Source organism: Callionymus lyra, chromosome 4 (genome assembly GCF_982586985.1).
Source record: "Callionymus lyra chromosome 4, fCalLyr1.hap1.1, whole genome shotgun sequence".
Taxonomy (NCBI): domain Eukaryota; kingdom Metazoa; phylum Chordata; class Actinopteri; order Syngnathiformes; family Callionymidae; genus Callionymus; species Callionymus lyra.
Window position 1 is genome coordinate 16312870 of NC_141821.1, and position 26636 is coordinate 16339505.

At 38.9% G+C, this 26636-nt stretch overlaps 2 protein-coding genes across 3 annotated transcripts in view; both read left to right on the forward strand.

Moving 5' to 3' along the window:
- The window catches only part of c4h8orf34 (chromosome 4 C8orf34 homolog), a 46760-nt gene extending 26908 nt beyond the window's left edge, over positions 1 to 19852 (forward strand). The window contains exons 9-15 of one of the 2 annotated variants that reach the window (XM_087788955.1): positions 3202 to 3287; positions 3373 to 3449; positions 8169 to 8295; positions 11479 to 11963; positions 13570 to 13666; positions 17332 to 17370; positions 19554 to 19852. In XM_087788955.1, the coding sequence (XP_087645081.1) occupies positions 3202 to 3287; positions 3373 to 3449; positions 8169 to 8295; positions 11479 to 11963; positions 13570 to 13666; positions 17332 to 17370; positions 19554 to 19561 (919 nt within the window). In that variant the 3' untranslated portion in view covers positions 19562 to 19852. The remainder of the gene's footprint in view (positions 1 to 3201; positions 3288 to 3372; positions 3450 to 8168; positions 8296 to 11478; positions 11964 to 13569; positions 13667 to 17331; positions 17371 to 19553) is intronic. The other variant, XM_087788956.1, reaches the window with a different exon arrangement.
- A 1480-nt stretch (positions 19853 to 21332) lies between these two features.
- sulf1 (sulfatase 1) overlaps positions 21333 to 26636 on the forward strand; it is a 67205-nt gene continuing 61901 nt past the window's right edge. The window contains exon 1 of the mRNA XM_087788973.1: positions 21333 to 21351. The gene's annotated coding sequence lies outside the window, so the exon portion shown is untranslated. The remainder of the gene's footprint in view (positions 21352 to 26636) is intronic.

Below are 26636 nucleotides of genomic sequence, written 5' to 3' on the forward strand. Positions count from 1 at the left end.
CACATGCACACACACGATATGTTCACCAATCCCAACATAAAACATGTGCGTGCATGTCCTCTGCACGCATTCACACACAAAGTGCTTCTGTGAGCAGAAGATGTGGAAGGCAGAGGTCACAGCCGCGTGGATGACGAGGGAGCTGAGATTAACATTGAGTCACATCAACGTGTCGCCAACCTTGACTTCTTAATAGCAGTTTATTTCACACCTGCAGACAGTCCATTTGTACAGATGTGTGACTGTGCACTTCGAAACATAAAGTCTTCAGCTTGGATTTATTCAGCCATAAAGTTCAGGGCCACGCTGAAGTGTGGTTTTATGATATCATCTCTGTTAAGTGGGTTTTGCGGCCTTGCAAGGATCATTGAACACTGTCCCGAGTTAGACAAGAATTACCACTCGAGCAAATACATATGGTTCCATTTTTTTCTTTTGCCTTTCAGAAACTTCATCTACGTTTTCAATTCTGAGCGCAATGTTTTTTCTTGAACTCATTGAGCGGGATGTGAGGAAGCACAGTTGACCTGGACTCTGCTGTGTAACTGATGTTGGGGTTCAGTTCATGCGTCCCCTCCAATTAAATAGAGGAGCAATACATAATAGTTTCTAATTAAGAGTTTCCATAAGGTCTATTGAAACCGACTGCAAACAATGGTTTATTTGTGAAAGGATGCACAAATGAGTGAGCTGTGATGTTGAGGAAAGGACATGATCATTTGACTCACAAGAAACTGTTTCCTTCCACTGAGAAAAATCTCTATATTTAGGAAAATGGTGTCACAACACGATCTGGAGTTTATAATACTATTACATATAATCCTATCACTATTGTAATGAGTTATTTTTTTGTCTCGCCTGCAGTTAATACAAAACTCTTCAGCGAGAATTCTGACTCACTCTTGTAGAAGAACTCACATTTCCCTGATCCTTAAAACTCTTCATTGGCTGCCAGTTTCTTTAAGGATCAATTTTAAAATTCTGGTTATTACTTTCAAATCTATTCATGGTCAGGCTCCTCCTTACATCAGTGATCTGATCCAGCCTTACACCCCAGCTCGGGCTCTGAGGTCTGTGGATCAGAATCTACTGATGGTTCCTGAACACGCTTCCGGACCAGAGGAGAGAAATCCTTCCAGACTGTTGCTCCTAAGCTTTGGAACGATCTTCCTCTCTCTCTGTGTTTGGTGGATCTACTGAATGAAGACATTTTTATTTGTGCAGGCTTTTCCCTGTTTTTCTGGGGCTCCTGTCTTTGTCTTATGTGTCTTGACCTTTTAAAGTGTGTATTTTAGCTGTATACTGTTTTTGATTGTTAAAGCCCTTCGTGACCCTGGTCTAGAAAAGGCGCTTTACAAATAACCTTTACTTACTTACTTGCACGCTTCAAACCAATATGTTTGATTTCCTTTATTTCTTCCAGAAAACATTGGGATTAAACTTGGTGTCACATTTTAATGACATTAACTGTTGGGACATTTATGTACGGTCATTTTCCCGAAATGATTTTTCCAACCCAATTAGGATCCTTAGGCAATTTTCTGCTCTGATTTTCCATTAAATGCTCGCCTCATTAAACTGACCGATCAGGCATTCCATCTAGTTACTGGAAGTGTAAAGTGCCATGTGGCCTATGTGTTGTGGCCTTGTCTTTGTCTCTCGCATCTACACGAGCCCGGTCTGTTCTTTTAATGGCTATATTCCCCAACCACAAATACGTCCCAGATCTCAGACATTGTACACAAATGTTTGCGTGTGTGCTCCGGGAAAAAACGGATGGATCTCCCACAAACTTCTTTTGGACGTTAAGTTCTCATTAAATTAATTGCTTTCATATCAGGAATGCACTGAGAGTTCGGAGATGAGGTTAGAAGCATCATTGTTGGGTGGATGAGATATCCTTCCGCTCGAGTTAAAAGGCTTCCGTTAGTTTAAGCAAATTTGAAATGAGTTTGGATTTAATTTAAAAAATGAAATCTATTTAGAAAGCTGTCATTTTTGTTTTCATCAAAAAACTTTAGAACATGCTGAGACATAAATGTGATAATCACTTTGTATTAAAGCTCCGCTGAAAACATGTAACCACAAATTCTCTTTAGAGTGACTTTAACCCGACGCAGTCCAATCATACCGATTGTCAGTAGGTGCTAGTGTGTGAGGGCGAAGCCTCAGTAAAGGAATCAATTGTTAAAAAAAAGAATGGATAAATGTTAACCATTAACCTGAAACTTTTTAACAGCAATCCTTTGTTCGAGTCTGGACACAATTGCGAGCTGCTTACACATACAAAGACAATGATAAATTAGGTCTTTCTTACTTTAGAGCAGGAATTAATCTTCAGTTGACAGGCTAAAAGTTCCCTCCTATCCAAGACTTCCCTTTTTTACCTCAATTCCCAAGATGTGACAAAGATAAAGAAGATATATTATCTTTTGACACACCTGAGCAATTGTGACATAATTATGACTAGGCAGCGTCCCTGTTCTAAGAAAGCCAAACAGGCTCATTAACTCCTTTATATCGGAGAAGACACATCAGCTTCAGGTATCTGGCTGCTGACGGATTTGACTGAAAGAAATCCAATATTTGAAGTATCATCTATCAATCCACAGTAGTATTGAATTCTCTCTAATTGTTGCCAATCTTCTTTCAAAGGCAACAATTTCCCAGAGCAAATAATCTTGTGTTTCCATTCTCTAAAGGTTTTAAACAGTTGCATGTGATTCCTTTGTTTAAAAAAAACAACCCTATATTTGATCATTTTAGTGTATTGGCAATGAGAATGATCAACTAAATCTGTCATTGAAGTTTTTCTTTGAAGAACTACTTGTTTATACTGCAATATCTTGTTAGAACGTTTCAAAGGTCTTTAAGATTTTTTGAAATGTTCTATAACAATAAAACTTCAGCTGTTTATGCATCGTAAAATGTGTTTTGATTTTATGTTTCCTTCAAATTTGGTTAATATTTCATTTATATTTTAACAAATGACTTCAATAAAAGTTTGGCTGTACCCTGAACACGATGAAAGATTCAAAGAACCAAGGGTTGAAAAAGTTTGAATCACGGAAAAAGCTTTGTTCTTTTGGTAGGATAAAGGCAATCACACTTTCATGATTTATAATACATCCTAGTCATAATGATACATTTGTGTTTGATATTGGTTTCATTGCTGAGCCTGCGTGTGCTGTGTGTCTCAAGGTTGCAGGGAGACAGTCTCCCAGAAAGCCGATCTGATGAAGAACGCAGGCCTCGTATATCTGAACAAGCCGTACCTGACATCTCATGTAAGTAAGAGACGGTTCGCTTTTCCCTCCACATTCTTGCGGTCTCATGCCGTTGCGTGTCTATTCTCCTCATGTGTGTCTGAAGCAGCTCCATTGCCCGGGGTGGACATGGTGGCGGGACGTCTGCTGGAATGCGAGGCCCTGTCTCATGTATCAACTTCTGTAAGTGTCTCCCCTGCATTCATCACTGAACAATTAAGATCACTTTACAGCCATTAATTACCTCGTCGCTCTCTCCTCCGTCAGTCTCTTTTCACTCTAACGGTGCTGGTTACCACCCGAAGCGCTCTCTCAAATAGATGAACCCAAAAGGTTGATAGCATGAATAGCTGATATTGCATATCTCTTGGACGTTCTCTCCGGGCGTCTCGAATAGAAGGAATATCTTGTGACACGCTACAATAGCGGTTGATTTAGAAGGTAAACACAATAGAGAAAATATTGATGGTGTTACAGGAGTCCACACCATTGAGTTGAACAGAAACCGGTGTGATAACCTTACGTCTCAAGGACAGCAAATGTATGGAGTAGACCCAAACTCATGTGCTGTTAATAAACCAACAAAAGAAGCCGGCACCTTTGTAGAATCACCAGCATTCTACTTTTTTTTGTTGATAATTATCCAATCTAAGTGTTAGACCAGCTTTTACGGTATTTTAGAAAAAAGAAGGAGACAGGGTTGGAGCCAAGGCTTTCTGCGTGTGTGAAGCAGATGCAGGAGTCTAGACTAACTGGGAGCAGACTTTTGACGGCCCTGTTGAACCTGAGAGAGTCTGGTGTCGGCCCAGTACACCAAAGAATGCCTCCATTGAAGTAAAAAAATCTTAAAATCCCAGAACTTGTAAACTTTAAAACGGAGGGCAGGTATTAATCAGATATTGTTTACCTGACTGCGTTCCCATCCATTAAACCTGTTGTTTGTAGTCTCTGATATTAAAAAAACTAATCCCTCCATCCCTCTTTGTTCTATATCTCTGTAGGTTCATTCCTGTCTGGCGTACTTAAAAAAAGGCTCTAATGTGTCCCACATGTACAATTGCAAGTGCAAACGTCTCCCGTCACCTTCTGTAGCTAATGCGGTTGTTTTGATTTTAATTGCTTATGTGAAGCTCTTTTTGAAAGGCAAGTGCAATTTGTACTAGCCTGTTAGTTTAACTGGTCCTTCGGGGGCTCGTTGGCTACAATCACTGAAACAATGTGGGGTAAAAAGTCCGGTTTATAGGCTCCTGTGAAGAGGCAAAAGGGTCATGTAGTGTGAAGGTTCTGTCCCCTATTGTTATTATGTATCAATATTTAGAAAAGTAAAAAATATAAAAAGAATCGCACTTCGATATAATGACTTAAATATTTTCCTTTTTAGAATAATTATTGTGCGTCAGGATGATGTGACATTTTCAATAGAAATGTTATGGAAATAAAATCAAGTCAAGTTAGATAAACAAAGGAAATGCAAACTTTGTGATGAAACGTGACATAAGCCAAACTAGTGGTTTTAATTTGCTTCTTAAGTGACTGCAGTAAAATGTAGAAAAGGTGTTGCTCAAAAACATCCAGAAAAATCTGTCAAAGCTGAAAATAATCTATATTTTTAAACTGCTAATCATTGCAGTTTAGGAAAAATGATTTAAAAAAAGAATATATTAAGATAGATTTTCCTGGACATCTTGAACATATGCTTAGACCCAAGAAACAACAAGTGGAAAACGTATCGTAGGCCAAGTATAAAAAAAAAGAATCGATAAATCAGAAAAACTAGCTAAAGTGGTTTCATGTGTGAAGTTTCAGTTGATGTTACATTCACAACAACATGTAAAACTTATACAATATTTGAATAAAGAGTTGTTTTTTTCTTAACTTTTAATAATGGTTGTTAAAACATGATATTATAATTAGTGTTTCATCACTAATTCCAGTTCATGAATAAAACTTGCCAACTTGTGTTGCACACTTGGGCAGTAAATGCTCGGCATTGTAGGAAAGTAAATAATGTTAATGGTTATTATTATTACTCTGAAGGGCCCCCCTGCCTCTGCCAGCTCCTTCAGGTGTTAAATGCCTCATAAAGACAAATACTTTCCGAAAGCAAATTTCCCGAGAAATTCTTTCCTTCTGTGAGTGTGAAGTGATACGTTTTAATCAAATCCCTGCTTCAGTCGTTCTGGTGCTGCAGTCATAAAAGAGCCCGGGGAAACTGTTCATTTGTCTGGCGGTTATGGGGAAAATTTGACTGATGCAAAAGCCCCGTGTGTGATACGAGTGCAAGCTGTTGTGAAGGCTTATTTTTGTTTCCAGGGAATATTGGCACCAGGTCAGAGGATGTACTGTGAGGATCTTGTATTTGGCACATAGGTTTGCTCCCTTAAGTCATGCACTTTCAGATGCTTAGTGAGTGGATTTCTTGTTTCATTCAGTGTTGCACACCAGAGTTCAATTTATAATTATTACTAAAAATAGCTTTAAAGTGATTGCACCAGCTCACAAGCAACAGGGCTAGTCAAGTCTTGGGTTCCCACCAGTTTAAAGTGATCGGTTTTTATAATAAGAATAAAGTGATTCTATGATAAAAGATTACAAATTAAATTTTTATACCATTTTCTCCTTTTCTGCGTTGTGCCATCGATACATTGTCAAGATTTTGATGCTGAAGCTGTGCAAACAATTAGAGAATAAGTACATCATTTTGGGTTTTTTTTTTTTTATTTCTTTATTTAATATTGGTAAAAATCTTTTTAAGTGACATGTCTGTTAAATTGCACGTTCAGAAGATGGAGAACATTTTTTTAACCTCGTATCCATCGTCTTTCTCTGTCTGGACTCTTCATCTGCCATTGTCTTCTTGGCGCAAAACTAAATTCCTACTTAGCTGCTCGCCTGTTAGTCGTAATATAATTAAGTCATGTAGCCAAATGTTGCAATGTTTGACAGTGTTATAGTCAGTGTCAGGTTTGTTCTTGGCGGGGTAAATGAAAGACATTTGGCGTTTGACTTTTGTGTTAAGTCCCTTAATTCACTTTGTTATTTTTTGATCTAGTCAAAACAAAAAGATAAATGACGTTATATTACATTTTTAAATACACATCTGCTGTCCTCATCTATTTTAGAGTGAACAACTTTATCCAAATAATCTAGGAAAGTATGATGGGTTGTTTTTTTCCTATTTAGCTTCAAGTTAAGATTTAGGCTCCTCTCCTCAGAATGATGAAACTTTCTGCTCAGATCCATTTCTATAAATTAAAGTTCACTTCCAGTAGACTTGGATAAAATGGATAAGATTCTCTCTTCTTAATTCTTGTCTCCTCCTCCCCAAAATCTCTTCTAAATCAGACCGTATCTCAAATCAGCTGATGTTTCTTGTGCGTGGAGGGCAGAGCTGGATTTAACCCCAGATTGTGGGGATTATTGTGCTGACCACACACGTACAACTGCACACATGCAGGCTGTAAAATATTTCACTTTCTTCAGTCTTGTTTGCTGCTAACATGGAATCAATTTGAGAGAAACGAGATCCATGTTTGCTTGCTGTGCACAAGCATCACCAGAGGGCATTTTCCCTTTTTTTTTCTCCAAGCTTCTTTTCAAGAGAGATTATATAGCTTAGTGTTTGTGCCAGTAAGATTATTATAGTCATTGTGAGAACCTTGTTTTCCCTTCTTTTTTGTGTTGAAATGACTGGATTGTGGTCGTTACTATAAAGTGAAATTGTTGTTTAAAAATTACAGAAAAAACTGCATGATCTCATAAATTGTTTAATCTCAATAATCTATCGTAAAAGTGTTTGTAATTCTGTAATTCAATTCTGACTTCATGCTCTGTGAGTCGGGCCCAAGAAAAAGCCGTTCAGATGATGTCATGCTGGATTTAAGACGGTACAACCAGAGGAAAGAAATAAAGTTAGAGAAAAGAATTCAGTTGTAAAGTTGACCCTTTTTTTTTCTATCCGGTACCGAGTGAGCTGTTTTTGGGACTTGGCTCGCTGTGTTGTGGTTCTGCCACCACAGTCGCCTTGCTCGTCTGCCAGACTCAAAGATCAATACCAGAGTCCCTGGGACTTATCAGAGGATATCGGCTCGCTTTTTCTTTGGACAGAGATACTTTTTCCATCCCCTTTGAAATTGAAAAACCTTTGAATAAGTTTCCTATTATTGTTACTCAAAGAGCTGTGACGGGACTGTCAGCGGGTCCCGCAGGAAAATCTAATGATGTCAGTTCTGGCAAAAAAAAATACATCAGATCTAAGTAAATCCTTTATCGTTGAGCTCTTAATTATACGAAATGCTTGCTAACTGCATATATCTGTCACTGATTATTCAATATTCTTCCCTAATATTAAGAAGAAACGTAGTGTCTCCCCCTCGAGTATTTATTATTTCAAATCAAGCAATCCTTTCCAGTAAGTATTTACTTCCCTACTCTGCTGTAGAATCATTCTCTTGCTGCCATCTTTTAAATATTGCCTAAGTTAATATTATGTTGGAGTTTTGCCAATATTTGTATCTCATGTGTAAGCCCTTAGTCTGGAAATGACAGATTAATGTTTCAGTCAACAAGATGATTTGCTTTCTCCAGGCTCGGAGCCAACAAACAGGAATGTGTTTGAGCCACTCTAACTTTACTGATAGTTACACAAAAATGTTCTGAACCACCACGACTGTCTCGCACTCCACATTCACTAAACAGGCTGCGCTGCGTGCAGCACGCTTTCATCTGCACTTGCTGTGGTTTCTCATGTTTTTCTAAAGCCCATAAAATAATAATTGCCTCTTTCTCCGGCAGATATGGCTCAGATATTTCCAGCAATAGCTGAAAATTGTATAAACAGTTAATTGAAGGGTCTCTCTTTTAATGTGACTTTCTCCCTTTTCTGTTCTCCGCACTAACTAGCGTCAGGCAGTCTGGGACGCTGATTTGAAGCCTGCGAGAGGTGGGAGCTCTGTTGGGCAGACGGGCCTGCAACTGGGGGACTCCCTCTTTTCTAAGGAGCTAGAAAACATGGGCAAGCAGCTCGCCGGTAAGTCAGAGTTCGAGTTAATGTGCCACAATGTTTAGATCTGATAAAAGGCATAAAAAGAAAAAGAAAAAAGCCCAGATGTTGCTTTTATGTTCATTTATAATCACTGATCCGACCGCAGACCAGAAAAGTCTCCACTATTTTAGCATTACACTCCGTACTGGTTTCCCTCTATTTTGAATTGTTTAACAAAGCATTGCATCACTTTCAGATGTTTATAAACAACGAGTGATCTGGCTCATTTACTGCAGCTCAGGTTTTTATTAAAAGAAAGACAAGATCAGTAATGAGTATATCAGAGGAAGAGCAACGATAAAGACTTTGTTCGAGACAGATGCTCGAGATACATGGGGAGAAGAGACATGTTGGACGAGAAGAAAATACAAGATGAAACCACAAAGGTTCAAGGGTAGAGGAAGATACATGAGTGAGAAGGTTGGATGATCAGTTAAGAAAGGTTAAGGTAGAGATTGAGAATGCTGAAAGACAAGAACATTTGTGGAAAAAAAGAAAATCATCTCAACTTATCTATGTTATAAATAGGCCTTCAACCATCTAAATGAATCCATGAAGAGCCTTCAGTGCTTTTAACTGAGAGAAATTCAAATATTCTCTTCCCACTTTTTCTCTTTGTTTGATAGGACAGCTTGCTTGGTATAGCATTGTTCTTTTACTTACCAAGAAACATTGAGCTCTTTAGTAGATCTACCGTTTATCTTCCTTCCTTTATAGCACAAGTATCAACCCTGAGGTCAAATCCGGCCCACCTTTTCAATTTACGTGGCCCGCCAGATGGTTGCCTCAATATCAAAACAGATAAATGTTCATATGGTGACCTATAAAGGTATCAGTGTTTAAGACAAGATAAGAGATCAGACATAGATGTCAACAATCAAACAGAGACTTCCACTGAGACTAGAACTGATGTTAAAGGGAAGGATTTTGATGACAAACACAGATTTAATCAAGATATATATTGTGCCTCTAAGAATGAAAAGACAATATCACTATGTTTCTTCCTGAAACAGGCAGTTGTCTAAATATACATTTGTTTGACGGCCTCGACTGACTACATATTTTGGCCTCTGGTTTATAGCCTCAAATTTGTCGTTTCCTCTAAATTTCATGATTGTGGTTTGGGCCCCATAGTGGGTTGCCAGCCTTTTCTCAGGCAAAATATCATCTCTATTTATTTAATTTGACTGTTGGTCTTGTCTTAGATGCAATGACCAAATTGCACATATATTTGACCTTTTAAAATATATTTAGTTGAGTAAAGTTAAATAAATTTCATGGCCGATGGTGCACCTCAAGTCAGATCAGTTTGAGAATCAAATAAACAAGACTCAAGTGATCATCATTGAACCCAGTCTCCAGCTTGCACAGATTTTTGTGGTCTTCTCTGATTAATTACAGGCAGGAAGTGAGAGGAAGTGGAAGTGGGTCTGTTATAGACAAATAATGAGTGACATTGCTCAGCGCTCCCGATTGTGTGCAAGTAGAACGAGCTGTGGTGAAATTCTACTCGTAAATATCTCAAGTGTCTACTTAACAGCATTACATCCTGTTTGTGATGTAAAAATAACACCAGTGGTGACGCACTTGGGGCGAGTGGTGAAGAGCTTCAACTGCTTGTGGAGGAGAAACTGTCAATCTGGGACAGACATGAGAGCCACATGTGTGAGGTTTTCACTGGTTAGAGCGATTCATGATAATCAATGTTAACCATACAGCTAATGTTAGCATACTATTATTTGGTAGATTTAGGTATTATTTTGGTAGATTTTCATTCATCAAGACCATCTGGATCCTCTCTTTTTACCGATGATCATAAGTCTAAGGCAGGTATGCAATTCAAACTATTCTTTAAGGAGATAACAACTGACAAACTTTACAAATGAAAGAAGAAAAAGAGAGAGAACAAAAATGTAATATTAAAAAAATAATGATAATGAAATGGTAATAATGAAATTTTATAATTTAAAAAAAACAACAACAAAATAAAGAAAAAAGAAACATTTCTACTCAATTAGTTTTGTAGTTCAGTAGAGGTCTTGTCTAAAATCAGATTAAAATCCAGTGAACAGGCTGTACTCTCTTGTGTAACCTTTAAAAAAGATAAATAACATGTGTGTTTTTTATTAAGGTACAGGTCACACAGACTCTGTGTCATACATGCGTGATGGTGAGAAGGTAACATTGAGCAGATCAGGGTCTGTGTTCTATCTCTCTGATGAAAATAGAACAACCTTTGATTAGGAACACAGATTCAATTATATCTGTAAGGAAATTAAAGCGTTTGATTGCTGTAAAGATCTTCTAAAAGAGTTTGGGAAAGTCATTTTCCAGGAAAATGATTCATATTCTTATGACCTTTCTAGTGTTCACTCACAATCTCAATATTTATAAGTGAATTATGTTGTTTTGAACACTCTTGTCTGCAGATAGAGCTTGTATAAGAAGCACGGAAGACCTTGTCGAATAATCTTTTGATTTATTTGATGCGACAGACACGCAACCTCTCCAGAGATTCTTGTAACCGATGAGTCATTTTCTGAAATCACAAGCCAAGAGCCAACTTCCAGGATGGTTTGTTGAAAATGTGATCTCCGGGAAAAACAACCCACAAGTCCATCTCGGGAGTTGGCAGCTTTGCTTTGCTCACAAACAAAACTGTTTTTGTGACTACCAGCAAGACGGACAAATGTGTGTTTTTCATGAATCCAAGTTAAAAAAAAAAAAATCATCATCCTGTGATTGCTGCAGTATAAACAAACATCCCAGCAACAAAGTTTGACTCATCCCGGTTCATTTTCGTGACTTTAAATATTATCATTACGGCTCTGAAGGAGTTAGGTGTCCTCAGTAAATGTTGTGATTCACACACCATGTGACCTCATCAGCCACGCTAGAATGAGTGGTTGGTTTTGATGCCTCAAATATCCAATTATGGGTGGATGGTACTGAAGGTGGATAAGATGCTTGTGCGATAAGTGGTGGTTTGTTCATGCATCCTCGACTTGATGCAACACACATTTATGATGGAAGTAAATAATCACTCAAATCTGTGACAAGGTGCTCAGTAAAAACTATTTTGTACCTCATGCTCGGTCAATGAAATGCATTAATATTTATAGGTTATCTGAATTTAACTTTTTTGTTTATTTGGCTTTTTCTCTTCAGAGGTTGAGAAGGACTTGGCAAAACTGGCAGAAGTAGGAAAGATGACAACTCGAACTTCAAACAATCCACATGGTTCTCTGCTGCACAGCCCTCTGAGACATAGGACTTTACCCGACACCCTTCCTCTGTCCAGCCTAATGTCTCGACCGCAGTCTCCTGCTGGCACCGGCTCTGGCTACACTTGCAGCGTGGGCCTTCCTCTTATCAGCCCCAAGTCCTCTTATCGGGCTGTAGGTCGGACTGTCAGCAACCCAGGGAGCAGGGCCCAGACCCCGAGGACCCCAAGCAGGCCACTCACCCCAAATAGTTTATTGACACGTTCCTCCTTCAGCGCTGGATCCCATAAAGAGGTGACATTCAGAAGATCCAGAAGTCGCCCGGTCACACCCACGTGTCAGCCCACACGTCCTCGGCCACTGCTGACCCCTCCTGGACTCAGCACCACGGACAGTCTGGGGGCCAGCCTTCGAGCGTATCTGTCCGAGGTAGGATCAGATCATTCATCGGTTTAGATTTATTCCACACAAGGCAACATCAACTCTTCTCAGACAGATTGTATTTCTCTTTAAATATGACTTTTGGTTTCCAACTTACATTTAAAGAAATTATACGACAGTCAATACCTTATCACCGCTTTAATATCCAGCATCTAAATCGCACATTTGAATGTTAAATTCCAGAAAATGTACTCCAGATGTTACAATTGGAAAGCCGCTACCAGGTTTTCCACACGTCTAGCAGGATGTGTACAGCATGTTTTGGTAGAGGATTGCCAGAGGACAATTACAGCAAGTGGGAACATGTCCTATATGGTTGCAAAATGTCAACAAAGATGACCTAATCATTTTATAATTTTTGTTTATTTTCAATAAGTAATCCATAAATCCAGGTCACTGGAAGAACATGTCAATCAGGGATTATAAAATCTGCTTTTTCCTGGCTTCATCCATGGTTGAGTTTCCCTGCAGGGTTGCCCATCGACCTGGGCAGGTCTCAACAAGGACGGCTTTGACAAGATTTCTGAAAAACCTCTACCTTGTTCTCTTCATGTGGAGAAAGTATTTTTAAAACAAAATAACTAATCAACACGACTTTACAGGAAATACAAGTCTGCTCTTCAAAGATGTTCAGATTCAATGGGACTTTAGTTATAGGAACCAAAAGGTTTGTTTATTTCTAATCTCCAGGATTGGGTTGATTTAAGTTGTTAAAGTGTGACCACTGTTGTCATGTAATTGGATCTATGGAAAGTCTGCTAGAGTTGAGAGTGGCTTTGTCAAACAGCGAAAGTGTGGATTGAAACATGAGCACACCCAATATCACACACATGTAGACTCGTGCAAGCACCGGCTACGTGTGGGGTTTGCTGAAAAGTCTCATGGAGGTCTGCATTGTAGCAAGTCTGGCATAAAAGGAGCACTTTCATTGTAATATTCCTTTCATGATGTACTAAACAGTGGCGCTGTTAAATATGAGACCTACTTGAAGGCTTTATTAATAGTGGCGAGCATGCTGCAGTTGCCGGGTACACTGCTGGACAGTTACGCTGTTTGACACCTGGAGAGATTATCTCAAACACCAGAGCCCCGACTCTGCTTTTATAGAGGCCACCTACTGCAGTTCATATAGAAGAAATAAAAGCCCTCAAACAAGTCTGCTTTTACATGGTGGATTTACTAGAAATTAAAGGATGTGAGAGTGATTTTCTTGGCCCCCTTTTTAGTTAAAGAAACGTATGAAAAGTACAACTGGTTTCAAATTGCAGACGATGACGACAAACCTTGTATAATGTTGGGGATAAGACTTTTGTTAAATTTCTTCTGTAACAGATGATGCACAGATTCAAATGTCCAATCAGGCTTCTTTAGTTAGTTTAGTTAGTACTAATTCACTTACCAAGAACTGATTTGTTAAGAAAAACCCACGCTCAATGGCGACTAATTCCACCTGGTCATACATATACAGTAGGCAATGGAAATGGACATGTTTGTCACTCTCAAGTCCCTACTAACAGTCATCTGTACTTTGCAATATTATTTTCATTATAGCAAATATGAGCGATGTAGTGACTCATTCTTGTAATTGTTTCAGGACGAGTTCTACCAGCAGTTACTGGCCATCAGGCAGCCGTGGCACATCCCCAGTGACACAGACAGTGACATCATGGACCCTCCAGAGCAGGACAAGGGTGAGTTACCTTTACCTGGCTTTTAGTTAATCATACTTTGTGCACTATTACCAATTTTATTTTCTATTCAACCAAACTAAAATGGACTGTCAACAAAAGGAAGGTCCCTTTTAGAGGTGATAAAACCATTAAATGACCAGTTAAAATCTTAGCATATGATCAAATATATTAGACATTATATATATATATATATATAAGACATTTTTTATGGTTATGTACTCAAGTTAAATATAGTTAAGGAAGTCAAAACCATGAAAAGACCTTGTTACTATAAATCAAACAAGCAATATGTAAGTATTTTTATCAGAAACACTAGCATCATTTAAAAAAATTCTTTTGAATGGTTGAAATATTGAAATGATACTTTTTAGTGTCGGCAGACAAATGTCTCACTTGGGTGTTTCCTTGGGACGGGTTCTTTAGGGTGGGTATGCTTGTCAAGTGAGATTTCCTCTTCTGGAGTTATGCGAGATACTAATCCTCTTCATGATTCAGGAGATAAACACGGACAAATTTCACTTGGATTCATGAATTCTGTCACAGGAGAACTCTGGCTGGGATTCAAAACCTCCTGTTATTTTGGATTTGGCCATTCTTCAAATAGGACCTCCTTCAATGTTCTGAAACGTAAATCTCTTGGCTGCAGAACTGGTCGTCCCTGGCTGGCCAAAATAAAACTTAAGAGTAGATCTTAATCCACCGAGTTCCACCAGCAGCTGTCCTTGCTAAGCTCTTGTTCATTTGCTCAGTGAACCTTCTCTCATCCCCTTAAATATTTTGAAGAATTTATGGCGGTGTTGAAAGAAAATAACTTAAATATACATTCCATATTTTCATAGGACCAGTTGTTTTAAGACTTGTGGTGAGAATTATATGATTTAATCCAAAATGCAAAGTCAGGTTTTGCATTTCTTGGACCCCGAAGTGATTTCTATATGCAACCGTGTGAAGGCAGACACTGTATTAGAAGTTTGTCAGAGACTGTAAATATTCGTAGCATTCTAGAAACCAGCGAGTCGCTACTAATAACTTCATTAATCTGATGTTATTTGGAAGTTAAACGATGAAACAATGATTTAATTCCTTAACAACATTCAACAAAAAACAACACATTTTGTTGTTGCTCAAAAAAAGTAATCTTCAATTGGTTTATTTGTTTATCCTGCAGACTTCTTTAGTGTGCACTATTTAGCACGCCAGTATCTTAGTGAATCAGCCTCATGATGTTGTGGCCCACATCTGTTCCTCATCATGAGATTTTGGGCAGAAATAAACGCTGTCAGACTTTTAACAGCTGGTAAGACTGAGGAAGACAAGAGAAGGATGGTGAAGGAAATCACTTCAGTAAAGAGGAAGAATGTACCAATAATTTGTAAAAGAAGAGCATGAAAAAGCTTTACCTTGGACTTTAACTTAACCAGGGTTTGTTTTTTTACCTTTAAGTATTTACTCAGACTTACCAACATTAAAAATCGAATTCTTCAATTACGTGTTATAGTTGATGTTGTTTGATGACCCTTTGGTTCTTGTAAAGATTCTTGCAGCTGCATTTTAAACAGTAGGAGGTTTACTGGGGGATTTTGTTGGGTCAGTAAACGTCTGTTAAAGCAGTTTTCTAAACTAGTGTAGGCAGCTGAAACTTCTGAACTCCTTTTTCTGGTCTTTAGCTTGAATATCTACTCAGACATGTGAAAGTCCACATGGCATTTAATGCCAGGTCGAACAGAGCGAAAAGATCACGTGGATTATATCATTTCTGTTTCATTGATCATTACTGTCTGAAAGATATTTTATTTTAGAGAAAGAAATTTATAAATGTTAAAAAAAATGTTCAAGAAAAATTCTTATAACGGAGCGGAGATAAGCAGTACAAACCATATATGGTATCTTGTTGCTAAGAAACCAGCCGATAACGCTGATTCAGCGTTTTTATCCATGCACATAACATTTGTCTTTTTTATCTGTCATACTTTTTTTGGTGGTGTATTTTTTTAGCTGCGTGTTTCTGATTTGATGCCTACATCACAGCAGTTAGTAGTGAAATAAAGGCTGGGGACACCTGCCTTAGACCACCAAGTATAACCTACCAACTCTTAAACATGTTGTTGAGTGACTATTTAAAAATAGTATTGTAGTGTCTCCAAAGTTACATCAAAGTTAATTTTATTGATACGTATATTGGTTGCTATGTTTACAGCATCATCTTCACCAGTGTTTGGCTAGTTCTTAGAAAGAAACATTTATTCACACAACTTTTAAACTACAAAACATCACTAAATCTTCCTTTCTCCATATTATCCACATTTCCTGAAAACTTTAATAAAATACATTCCATCATTGGGGTTCTATGTGGAAAGACACATAAACATCTTGAACAAAATAATAAACTCGTCGCAATCCCAATCATCTCTGGCTCGCTGTCAACGGAAGCTTTGATTGGATAGAATAAAGTGAAAAACTGACAGATCATCAGATTGGCTCGCATCGATATTGGATTTGGCTTCGGTGTCCATCCAAAAATGAGCGAAGCCAACGATCCCACAGGCAAGCTGTCACCAGAAATGATTGATGTATAAAATATCAAAATATATCAGCCCTCTTGAGTGCGTCTGTTTACCAAGTGTTTATCTAAAACCATGAACAGATAAATGTTTCTAATAGTCTTCGAGGGATTCTGAAGCCTCAGCCATGGTAATGGTTGGCCTGGAGAACGAGAGGCTCGGGAACCGCAGGAGTCCTGAAAGCCGCAGAACGTGACAAAGCACTCTCTGGCAGGAGAGAAGAGCAGAAGGAAAATCTAAGTTTGTGCCTCCATGTGTGCTGCATTTTTCAATGATCACTTTAAATGTTATCCTCTGGGACTAGTCTTTCATTAAGGAAAACACAATGTTATAATCAGAAAAGGAAAGAAATAATTCTCTCTGCAAACGGCTAAAACCAAACTGCCCACGTCACGCAAGACCTTTGTGGTTCCATATGTCTTGGAAACTCTTTATTTGGACGACCTTTCAAACGAGCAGCGTCTTCTTTAAAAATGCCTGCTCAAAAAAGAATGAATAAGAAAAAAATATATGAGAGAATTTAAATACAGCTACATCACTGGCTTTGTTCACTTCAGAGTTTATGCTAAAATGGAAAGACGCTAAATTCTAATGGTTTATAAGGGATGAGGTTTTTTAACTAAACGTGAACTCACATCTGAGTCTGAAGACGCCAAAGGGTTTAAACGTAGCTGATACCTTAAGATGGTGCGTTCATAGTGACACTCAAGATGCTAAATGATGGCAGCATGGACAACTTCTCTAGTAAAACTAGATGAAAGAACATCCTCTTTTGTTTCCTGTTGTTTTATTAAAGTCCCCAAAAGAACAACCGCACAAACCCGGAGTACTGATCAAAGCAGCGCGCGGTGTTCCTCATGTCCAGTCTCCGTCATTGATGCCAGCAGCAACACTTCACGCTCCATTTGCACGTCTCGCATGTAAAAGTCTTGATGGCATTTTTCACCACATTAGATCATCCTTGGACTTTGAAGTCTGACGTTCGAGCGAGTCTTTGACTTCACTTTTCATTTGAGTGTCGCAGGGTAACTGGTGTTCAGGCACTTTCTTCTCGTGGTCTGTGTAAACATGCTGAAGAAATGTTCTGCTGCTTTGTCTTCCCAGGGAGTGGACGTGAGGCCACCATGAGGTCCTTGTTTTCAGGTGAGACGTTAAGTTTCGAGTAAAACATTCGCTGTTCTGGAAAAAATCAGTGTTGCCACGTAACATAACCCAATGAAAGTGTTGATGAATGAAAACACTCATCTGCACAAACATCCTGTTGCATCTGGATTTCCCTTGGTAGAATTTATTTTAGTACGACTCACCAGATCAAGTGTATTAACTTACCGTTTTAAAAGTAGCATTTAGGTTCCAAACATCTTAAGTTACTAGGATTTTCTTTTCTTTTTTTACGCTTTTACTTTGTAGCGTTTGCTTTCTATTGCTCTCTAAAGAAGAAATATCAACAAAAATATTTATTCAGAGTTGGGTCAAATTTAAGCAGCTCAGACTTCCTTCACCACAGTTACCTCCTCCTGGGAATCTCCAGTCGTTCTCAAGTCAAGCAAGAGACACAAACTCTACACCGCGTCTTGTCTTCGCCACAGGGCCTCCTACCAGTTGGCCCGACCCCAGCGACTTCAACAGAGGAGCAGCATTTGTACTTGGAGCCTCCGACCGATGGCCAAACGTTTCACCCTGTAGTCGCGATTGAAGCCTCACGAAACTCATATAGGACTAGTCTTAGCTAATGACGACAGGTGACTCGAGAGTGCAGTAGATTCTTGATTTTGAGCAACAAAAAAAGCATCAAATGTAGCATTTTTTAAGCATTACGAAACGGCATTCAACAAGTAATTTAATATATTTTTAAAACCAGTATAATAAGTTACACTTCTAAAATATTTAATGACATAAAACCACATTTAAACCAATATTTATTTTGTTATTTATAACTTGTTTGTTTCATTTGTTTAAAAATACTGATAATATGAAACATTTTTTTTAAGGAAGGTGTAGTATTTCATCTATATCATCAGAATCATCTATAGGATTACAAAAGTATTCCCTGCTGAATAGATTAATTGCCCGTTTCCAGCATGTACATTTGTTCACAAAAACAAGATAAATGCTCTTGTTGTTTGTGTTTCTTGTTTTATCTTGCTGGTGAATTTAAGTATTCTCTCAGTACTTCAAACACTGTTTCTCATGTAGACACTCAGACTATCTCTGGCCGGGTCGTCACGACGAAGTTATGTAGTTACGAACATCGTTGAATTAATAGCTAAAGAGTTGTAGAAAAAATATCTACCAATTATTATAGAAAATATGAAAAGAAAAATAATATGAAATAACTTGTCATATTGTTGCTATTAGAAAATAAAACATGTGTTTTTACATTTCTACATTGAGTAAAATAGTGAAAAAAGTAATGAATATACCACATATATGTGCACTTAAACCTGTGAGCCAGAGCTCAATAAAGGCAACAAAGGTGTCGTGATTCTCTTCATATCATAAGTAAGTAAGTAATATTTGTAGAGCGCTTTTCTAGACCAGGGTCACAAAGCTCTTAAACAATTAAAACAATACCCGAATAAATATAGGTTTAAAAGGTCAAGACAAGGTCACTTTTATTCAAGTAACAACATGAGTTCAATCATGTCGGCCTCTAACTTGATGCTGCATCTGAAAATCTAATGCGCCTCAGTCGCTAACAAGATCTGTTCTCTGGCCACTAATTTTAACATCCCATAAAAAAAAATCTGTGTCACAGTCCAGCCAGCGAGTCTCCCTGTCGGTCAGTGACATCATGTGCAAAGCCGCACCATGTTTCCCAAACCTATGACGGACCAGAGATGGCAAGAGAATTTATGGTTCACTCAATTACCCCCCGAAGGCCACACAGAGGACATTTTGGCTGGAGATGGATCGGCGGTGTCGGTCCCCGCGTAGTGACAGAAATATGTCTGGACCGGCTCCATGACTCACTCGGATTGCGACTTCGGTCGGAGCCGACGGCGTCGACTCAGCATTCTGGAGCGGGAGAGAGAGAAAGTGCGTCTGGTTTGAGGTCGGCTGTGGTCTCTCTCTTGTGGGTCCCGAGGTGCCCGCCGTGTCAGCGCGCCCGTCTCCGGGCAGATACCAGAGCCGGGATCCTGCAACTTCCAGCCTCTGTTTGAAGTCGGCAGCGTTGGCCAGGCGTGGTGTTTGTGTTTGACATGTTTCAATAATTAATGGTGGCTTCAAAGTAATCGCTCCAGTTATTATTTTTCCTTTAAGCCGTTTAAACGCGTGTGATTCTGGTTTCCAGGAGACTCATGGTTTTCTCTTCTTTCTTCCAGGCCTGTAGTGACGAGGACCAGACCCTGATCCAATCAAACTATTATGCAAGACGCCGGACCTTTGAAATATGTGCATAGATTATTTTTATATCTCATAGTCAAATTGTATACTTTTCCACAGATATTTCATATGGTACTGGACATGTATGCTGTATGGAGTACTGCGTTTATTTGTTTGCCTTATAGCATGCTGGTCAGAAGAACTAATGCATCTTGAATGTTGGACACTGAGTCTGCAAACAGGTGTGTGGAAGAAAAACAAACAAAAAAAAGGATAGATAACCATAGATGTGAAGAATGCAGCTGTGTTGATTAAAATCATTTGGTGCTCACTGTCGTGCTCACTGAAAAGTCATTGGAATTCTTGCCACTTTTATGATCCGTGTCATCGGTTCTCCGGTCGCCATGGCGCTGAAAGAGACGTGGAAATGTTTGTCCCACCATGACGGCGCTGCCTGCTCTGTGTTTGAACGCCGGCTAAACTGTGGTCGTCTGAGTGTGACGTCAGCACAGCAGATACAACTCAGATTCAAACCCTTTTTTTTTCTCGATCAGACATGCTGACATGTGCGTCATCGCCGACTATATTTCCAGCTGCCCCTGATCTGTGAACGACAGTGATTTGACTGGTTTGACACCTCCAGTTGTTAAGACACGTTTGACAGGTCTGCTGCGTCGCCAGAGGCGGGCGGATTTCGACATTGCATTTCCATGACAAATGGTGTCAGAAGTGGGATGATTGGAGTCCAGGATCAGTTCCCATTGATGACTACAGCTCCTGTTTTGGGTCGGGCTTATTTTGTGGCACCGACCGAAATGCTTCAGTAGCACCGAGTATCCTTCGTCTTCCAAGTTAAACTTATAAGTAACGAACATCAGATCAATTTGACAAGTGTTGGTTTGCAATGGAAATTCTTTTTTTCTGTAAGAAAACAACTTGGAAAGTTGAGTGGAGTGGAAAGGAACCAATGCTGTAAAATGTAACTCAAGATATGTATTGCTTAATGTCATTTTACTTTTGTTAGAATTGATATCATAAAAAATAGATTTCGGGGAATTTTATTGGGATCGGTAACAGTAGTGATACCCAGTCCTAATTCTGGTCTTTTTTAAGGATTCAGTGCCTGAGGCTTCAAGAGAAAAAGTGGTGAGAAAATACTGAGAAGACGCAGATCCGCCATGACTAAAGCCTTCTGGACATTACGGCTTACTATTCAAAATAAAAAAAACATGAAATAATGAGCTGCCGGTGAGTATAAAAAGATCCCTCATAAGGGTAATAAATCAAAGTTTATTCAAAAAAGTGGTGATCATCACAGCTATTGTTTAAAACTAAAAAATCCACTTTTCTTTCTTAAAAGCAAATAATAAAAATGTTGGAAAGTGGTTTGGAAATCCATTACAAAGTGTTTACGCTCCAGAAACTAGATCATATTTCTGATATTTATATCCTGGTTTTGTTCCAGCGCCGGTGAGTCATCAAATGTCCAGCTGGGAGGAGAGCACGGGACTGACCCGGAGTCTTCATAGTGTCGTCAGTGTCCATCACGTGGTCATGTCGAGCTATTTCATCCACTTGTAGCGCGGTTGACGCTCTATCAAAATTCCTTCGAGGCAAACTTGTTACCGCCGAGAAAGAATGTCGCACCTGAGCGTGAAAGTGTTAAATGTCGACAGGTAAAGGTTTCGTTGACTTCACACCATGTCGTAAAGAACTGTGGAGACGCTTGCAAAAGATAATACATCGATTAAAGTTTAGCTCTGAAGAAACAAAGTTGAAGACTCGACATGTCGACAGGTAAGCTAGCTATGCTAACAGACGCAAGTTCTATGTCATTGCTATTATGATATATTTTTTAATTATTTTGAGGATTAAAACGTTTTATTTTTAATATAACTATTAGCCGTTTTACCGTACAGGTTATATTCCTGTGTGTAATCCGGTCCTTATAGTTCACAATACTCAACACACGTCAGCAATACTGTCCATCCACAACTAGTTATTCTTTAAAATAAATAAAAAAAATCACTTGAATTGAAGTTTGTTGTGGGACAATGTGCTGTAAAGGTAAAACGTGTGAAAGTGTGTCTTAAATAGATGTTGGACTCTATTGTATCATCAGTGTCTGTTTATACAAAACTCTCCTTTCATAATAATATGAAAATATTTACACTAGAAAATGATCTTAAGTTCTGCCCACTGAAAACACTGTTTTTCTGGAGATAAAATCTTGTTTACAATAACCGCACCCACTCAGCTGTGCTTGGTCAAGCATCAAGGATTGTCACGGTGCGTCATCAATCCTGGAAGTCTCCACCTCCAAGGGACTCATTGTATAAACAAAGTGGGGCGTGATTACAGCCGGCTGGAGTAGGAGTGAAGCCATTACTACGTCATAATGGACTCTGCTCTCGTAACCTCTTGTTCGACGATATTTCAAACGGGGGAGAACTTTATAAAGTAATAAGTTCAAAACATGGTCATGATGAGAGACTTACTGCATCTTGGAGAGGAAGATTCAACATTTGAAACATGCGAGTCAGGAGAGTTGGGTTTTCACATTAGTTTAAGAACTGTTGTACCTTCTAAAGCACTTCATTAATTGGGCGCCTTGGAAGTGATTTTATGAGGCTTACAAGAGCTGTAAAATGTTTTCTCAAATGAAGGCTTGCTGAGTCAACTTGTAACCAAGAAAAGAAATCACATCCTCTGGGATGGCGCCTGGAAGCAGCAGTTGAATGTGGAGCTCTGATCAAGTACTTTGTTTCTCTCTGTTCTAGTACTTGAGTTTACCACAGTTAAATGTCTTTCCACTGCTGTCATGATGCACTGATAAAAAAAAAAAAGAGTGATCAATAGAAGCGGAAAAGACTGATGTAAGAAGCGATGTTGTCTTTGCTTTCGCAGACATTTGTGCCAATGAAATCATACGTATATACTTTCGTTTGTCTGTTCTATCGTTAACGCTTTGAATCGTCTTCCTCAGAACGTCTCTCGTCGTAGCGGTTTGTAAAAGTGGTGGCTCTAAATCTCACGTAATCTTTAGCAAATATAGCGTTTTGTATTCTCATTTGTCTTTAGGATTGTGCCTTTAAATCCTCGGGGTATGTTTCTAATCCGTGCAACGATCTGTGTGTGACCTGTTTAAGCCGCGGGCAGAATCTCCACTTTCAGCAGTGTGAACCAAAACACATTCATCAGTGTTGTGCGCAGAGTTGTGGCTGTTAAGTTTGGCCAGACCTGAGAGCTGCTGAAGGACACGCTGTCTGAACCTAACAAGTGCCGTGTTGTTTCTAGCTAAATGGCTTTTCTGCCATTTCTGCCGTTGGCCGAGGCAGTTTATTGGCGCTTCGCTTTTCACCGCCGCACACTATGTGGTCGTGATAGCAATCATTCAGTTAACAGTTGAGAATAAAGGTGTCAATGTCAATTTCTCTGATGAATGGCTTGGAGAAGATTCATCCCACAGCTAAAGCTTTGATATAAAAATATCTTCACCAGGATCAGCGAGTGATTCGCGCGGTTCACTCCAGTGCTGTTTATTTAATGCCGTTCCAAAAACTTGTTGAGAAAATCCAGCCGGATTAGATGGAGGGATGAACAGGAGTCCTGGCCGACGGTGAGACTTCCTGTCGACTCTTCCAAGGCCAGCGAAGGTTAAACAGTGAGACTCATTATGTGGGAACAGAAGTCTGTCTTGTCTGCGTTTCCCTTTCTTTCACTCAGACCTGTTTATGGCTCTTGTCTCTGACCCTGGTGTGGTCGCCGCTCCAGACGCTCGGCGATGGTTTCAAAGCTTTATGTGTCTCTTGCACGTTGGCAGGACGAGCAGTGAGTGAGACCTGATGACTCATCGAAACATCAGCCTCCGTCTTTGTGTGCACGCCGGTCTGATTCTCTCACGTGTCGCTTTGTTTAGTCTTGACACTTGGTGAGTAGCGTTGATGGGAAGTGATGTGTTGAATGATAGTGGTCACGTGATCTCTTTAGGTTATTTAGATTATTTTATGCACCTTTTATTCTTCCATCATTGGGGAAATTTGACACACATACATACACTTTATATTAAGGTAGAAATAACAAAGATAATATTCAGTTTAAGAATACATTAAATAAATAGTACTGATAATATAAGAATTATTATTAAACAAAATGATGATAAATATATATCGACAACAAAAACATTAGAACATATAGAGGAAGTTAAAAACTAACTCTAATTAAAGATAATAATTTCTATTTAATAGCCTGACTGCAGTGGAAAAAGAATGGTGGCAGAATCTCTCCTTCCTTCAGAGTGTAAAGTCATTTGTTCAGTGCCATATGTAGATTTGAGGTATTGTTTCTTTAATTCGCTCATAAAGATACTCTCTCCGTTTAAGTTCAAGTCAATGGCATTAAAAGAACTGAAGATCCACATAGTGTTACTACAGATCATCCCCTGAAGAACGACCAGTGACAGAAAGAAATGTGGCTTCTGTCCACAAATAAACATCAAATGAATGCTCATTTTGTTCATCAAAAGCAGGTGATAAATGAGCTAATGAAGAACAAACATGCCATGAGGCTTTCATGTCGGTGGTCAAGACTGGCTGGTTGAACGTAACGACAGTACATACTGAAGCTTTAGTGTTTGTAATGGTTTTCAATTGCACTCTTCCAACAGTGGGTTCGGAAGCAGAAAGAAATATTTATATATAGTAAAAGTGTTTATGTGCTGCTGTGGTAAATGATCCTTTTAATGTCGTCTTCGTTAGGATAAAACATTTTAAATAATTATTCACACTAGGACTGCGATACACTAATCTCACGATACCATTCGCTATATTCAGCTTATGATACAAAATTAGTACAATGTATTTCAATACACTTTTATAATAAAAAAAAAACAGTTTAAGTGGAGACTGAATCTTAGTGACATGTGATTGTTCCACTGTCTGCCAATTATAGAACTGAAAGAATATTATGTCTGAACATCAGCTTTGAAAGCAGCTGTATCCTCTTGTCCTCAGTCATCGCCGGGATCTTGCAGGATTTCATTCTTTCTTTTAACTGCAGAGGATGTAAAGTTAAATTCCAACACCAAAATGTTTAGACGCTGTGAATATTTTCATGTAAATTGTTAAAAAAAAGAAAAGAAAATTAAATTCTATTATTTTATACTCTTCAGTGAAATATTAATGATAAAACAAATAGGATTATAAAAGAAAAATGAAACACACTGCTGTTGAATATCAATACAGTAACATGAAGAAATATCTTTATATCATGTTTCCTTACAGCCCTAATTTACACGTCTACTTTATTTCTTTACATTCGTGAACGTACGTGTTTTCTGGCTGGTAAAGTGCTGCTCTGGAGCGATGTCGTGTCTTCTCGCCTTCCTCTCCTGCAGCAGTGACAGCTCCGGCCTCGACAATCTAAATCACCCGGATCATGTTTCCCGTGACCCTCTAATGTGAAGACTAGCCGAGCTGTGAAAATAATGTTGATTTTATTTGGCAACACGCACCTTTTTTCTCAAGACTCTTGTTTCTGCGTCGGAGCTCACACTCGCAGGGTGGAGTGAGTCTGAACGATGATCGCGTTGCTGGCCGGGGCGCGATGGGTGCGGCCGAGTCCAACAACAAGAGTGAATCTTGGAGACAAAAGAGACCAGAGTGTGTGTGTTCATGTGCCAGATCAACTTTTGACTGCTCTCAGCTGCTTCACACCTGCTGCTCTGTCTCTTTCTTAAAGCTTTTCTCAATGATGTTGCAAATGACGTGTGTGTGTGTGTGTGTGTGTGGGTTTAAGGAATGGTTGCTGAAAGTGTTTAGTTATCATCCTTTCCCATCATGTGATGTTCTTCCACATCTCACGCATGAGTTGCCAAATGTCTGAGCACAATTTCCCAGCAATGTGTCACCTAATAAGAGTCATGAAGTTCCTTCCCCGTCTAACCAGAGGCAGACTCGCGTCAGTAGTCGTGGCATCTACAACACGCTACAAACGGCTGTTTTAAGCCACATTTGCCGATCCTCAAAGCGCTGAACTTCATCTTCCTGGAGGCTAATTCAATGTTTATCCACATTGAGAGCCTCTAAAAACCTCAGCATGAGGACTGGAACCACAGGACAGTCGGCTGTAAAGAAAATGTTTGGTCAGCAGGTTACACAGCAGGCAGGTTCCCTCAGCCATCAGGTCTCACGTCACGAGTGCTCAACTCGGAGAGTCATGGTTGGCAACGGTGTGAAGTCGGAAGAATGTCCTGGAGTGATACAGTTGTCATTTTACAAGATAACAAACGCAACACTAAAATTATCTAGAAAACTAATCCGGCTCATACCATGTATTTATATTAATCTTATTGTTCGTGTTTAAGTCTTGTTTCAAAACGTTTGATTAGATTAAGTACCAGTCACTTGAGGGGTCCATAAAAATGTTTTTTAAGACATTAAAAGACAAAATTACACCATAGCTTGTAACTAATAAAGGTAAAAAAAAATAAATTAGAAAACATTTCTTGTATTAAGACATTTTTTTGGGGAAACTTTACAAGAAAATAGTTTGTATCCAATTCATTTTTGTCGTCATATCTTGAAATAAGTTCCTATTCTGAAGCTCATGAATGATTCTAAAAAGACGATTAATATTTAAAACAAAACATAAAAACTTGCTCAGATTTAAGTATTTTCAGTGTCGTGGTAATGCAACCATGTACCATGTTATTATCAAGCACTAGGAGCTGCCATGAGGTTGTGAAATATAATAGCAGTTTTTATTTTATGGCTGCTTTTCTCATAAACAAAGCCAAGAGGGCATTCTCCTGCTCTCTGGGCGTTCCATTACCAATGCACAGATGTTTCACAGGACAGTTCTCGCTCTCATTCAAGGAAATATTTTCGCTGTCCATTTACTCATTTATTAGATTTCATCCAATAAGATTCCTTGTTCTGAGTTGACCACACCATCAATTCTAACGGTATTACAGTCATTTCCTTTCTATGCAAGGGTTATGCAAGTGTTTTATGATTGGATTAATACACAAGACCCTATAGAAAAGTTACCAAACCATATTTTTGCTAAAGAAAAAAAACATT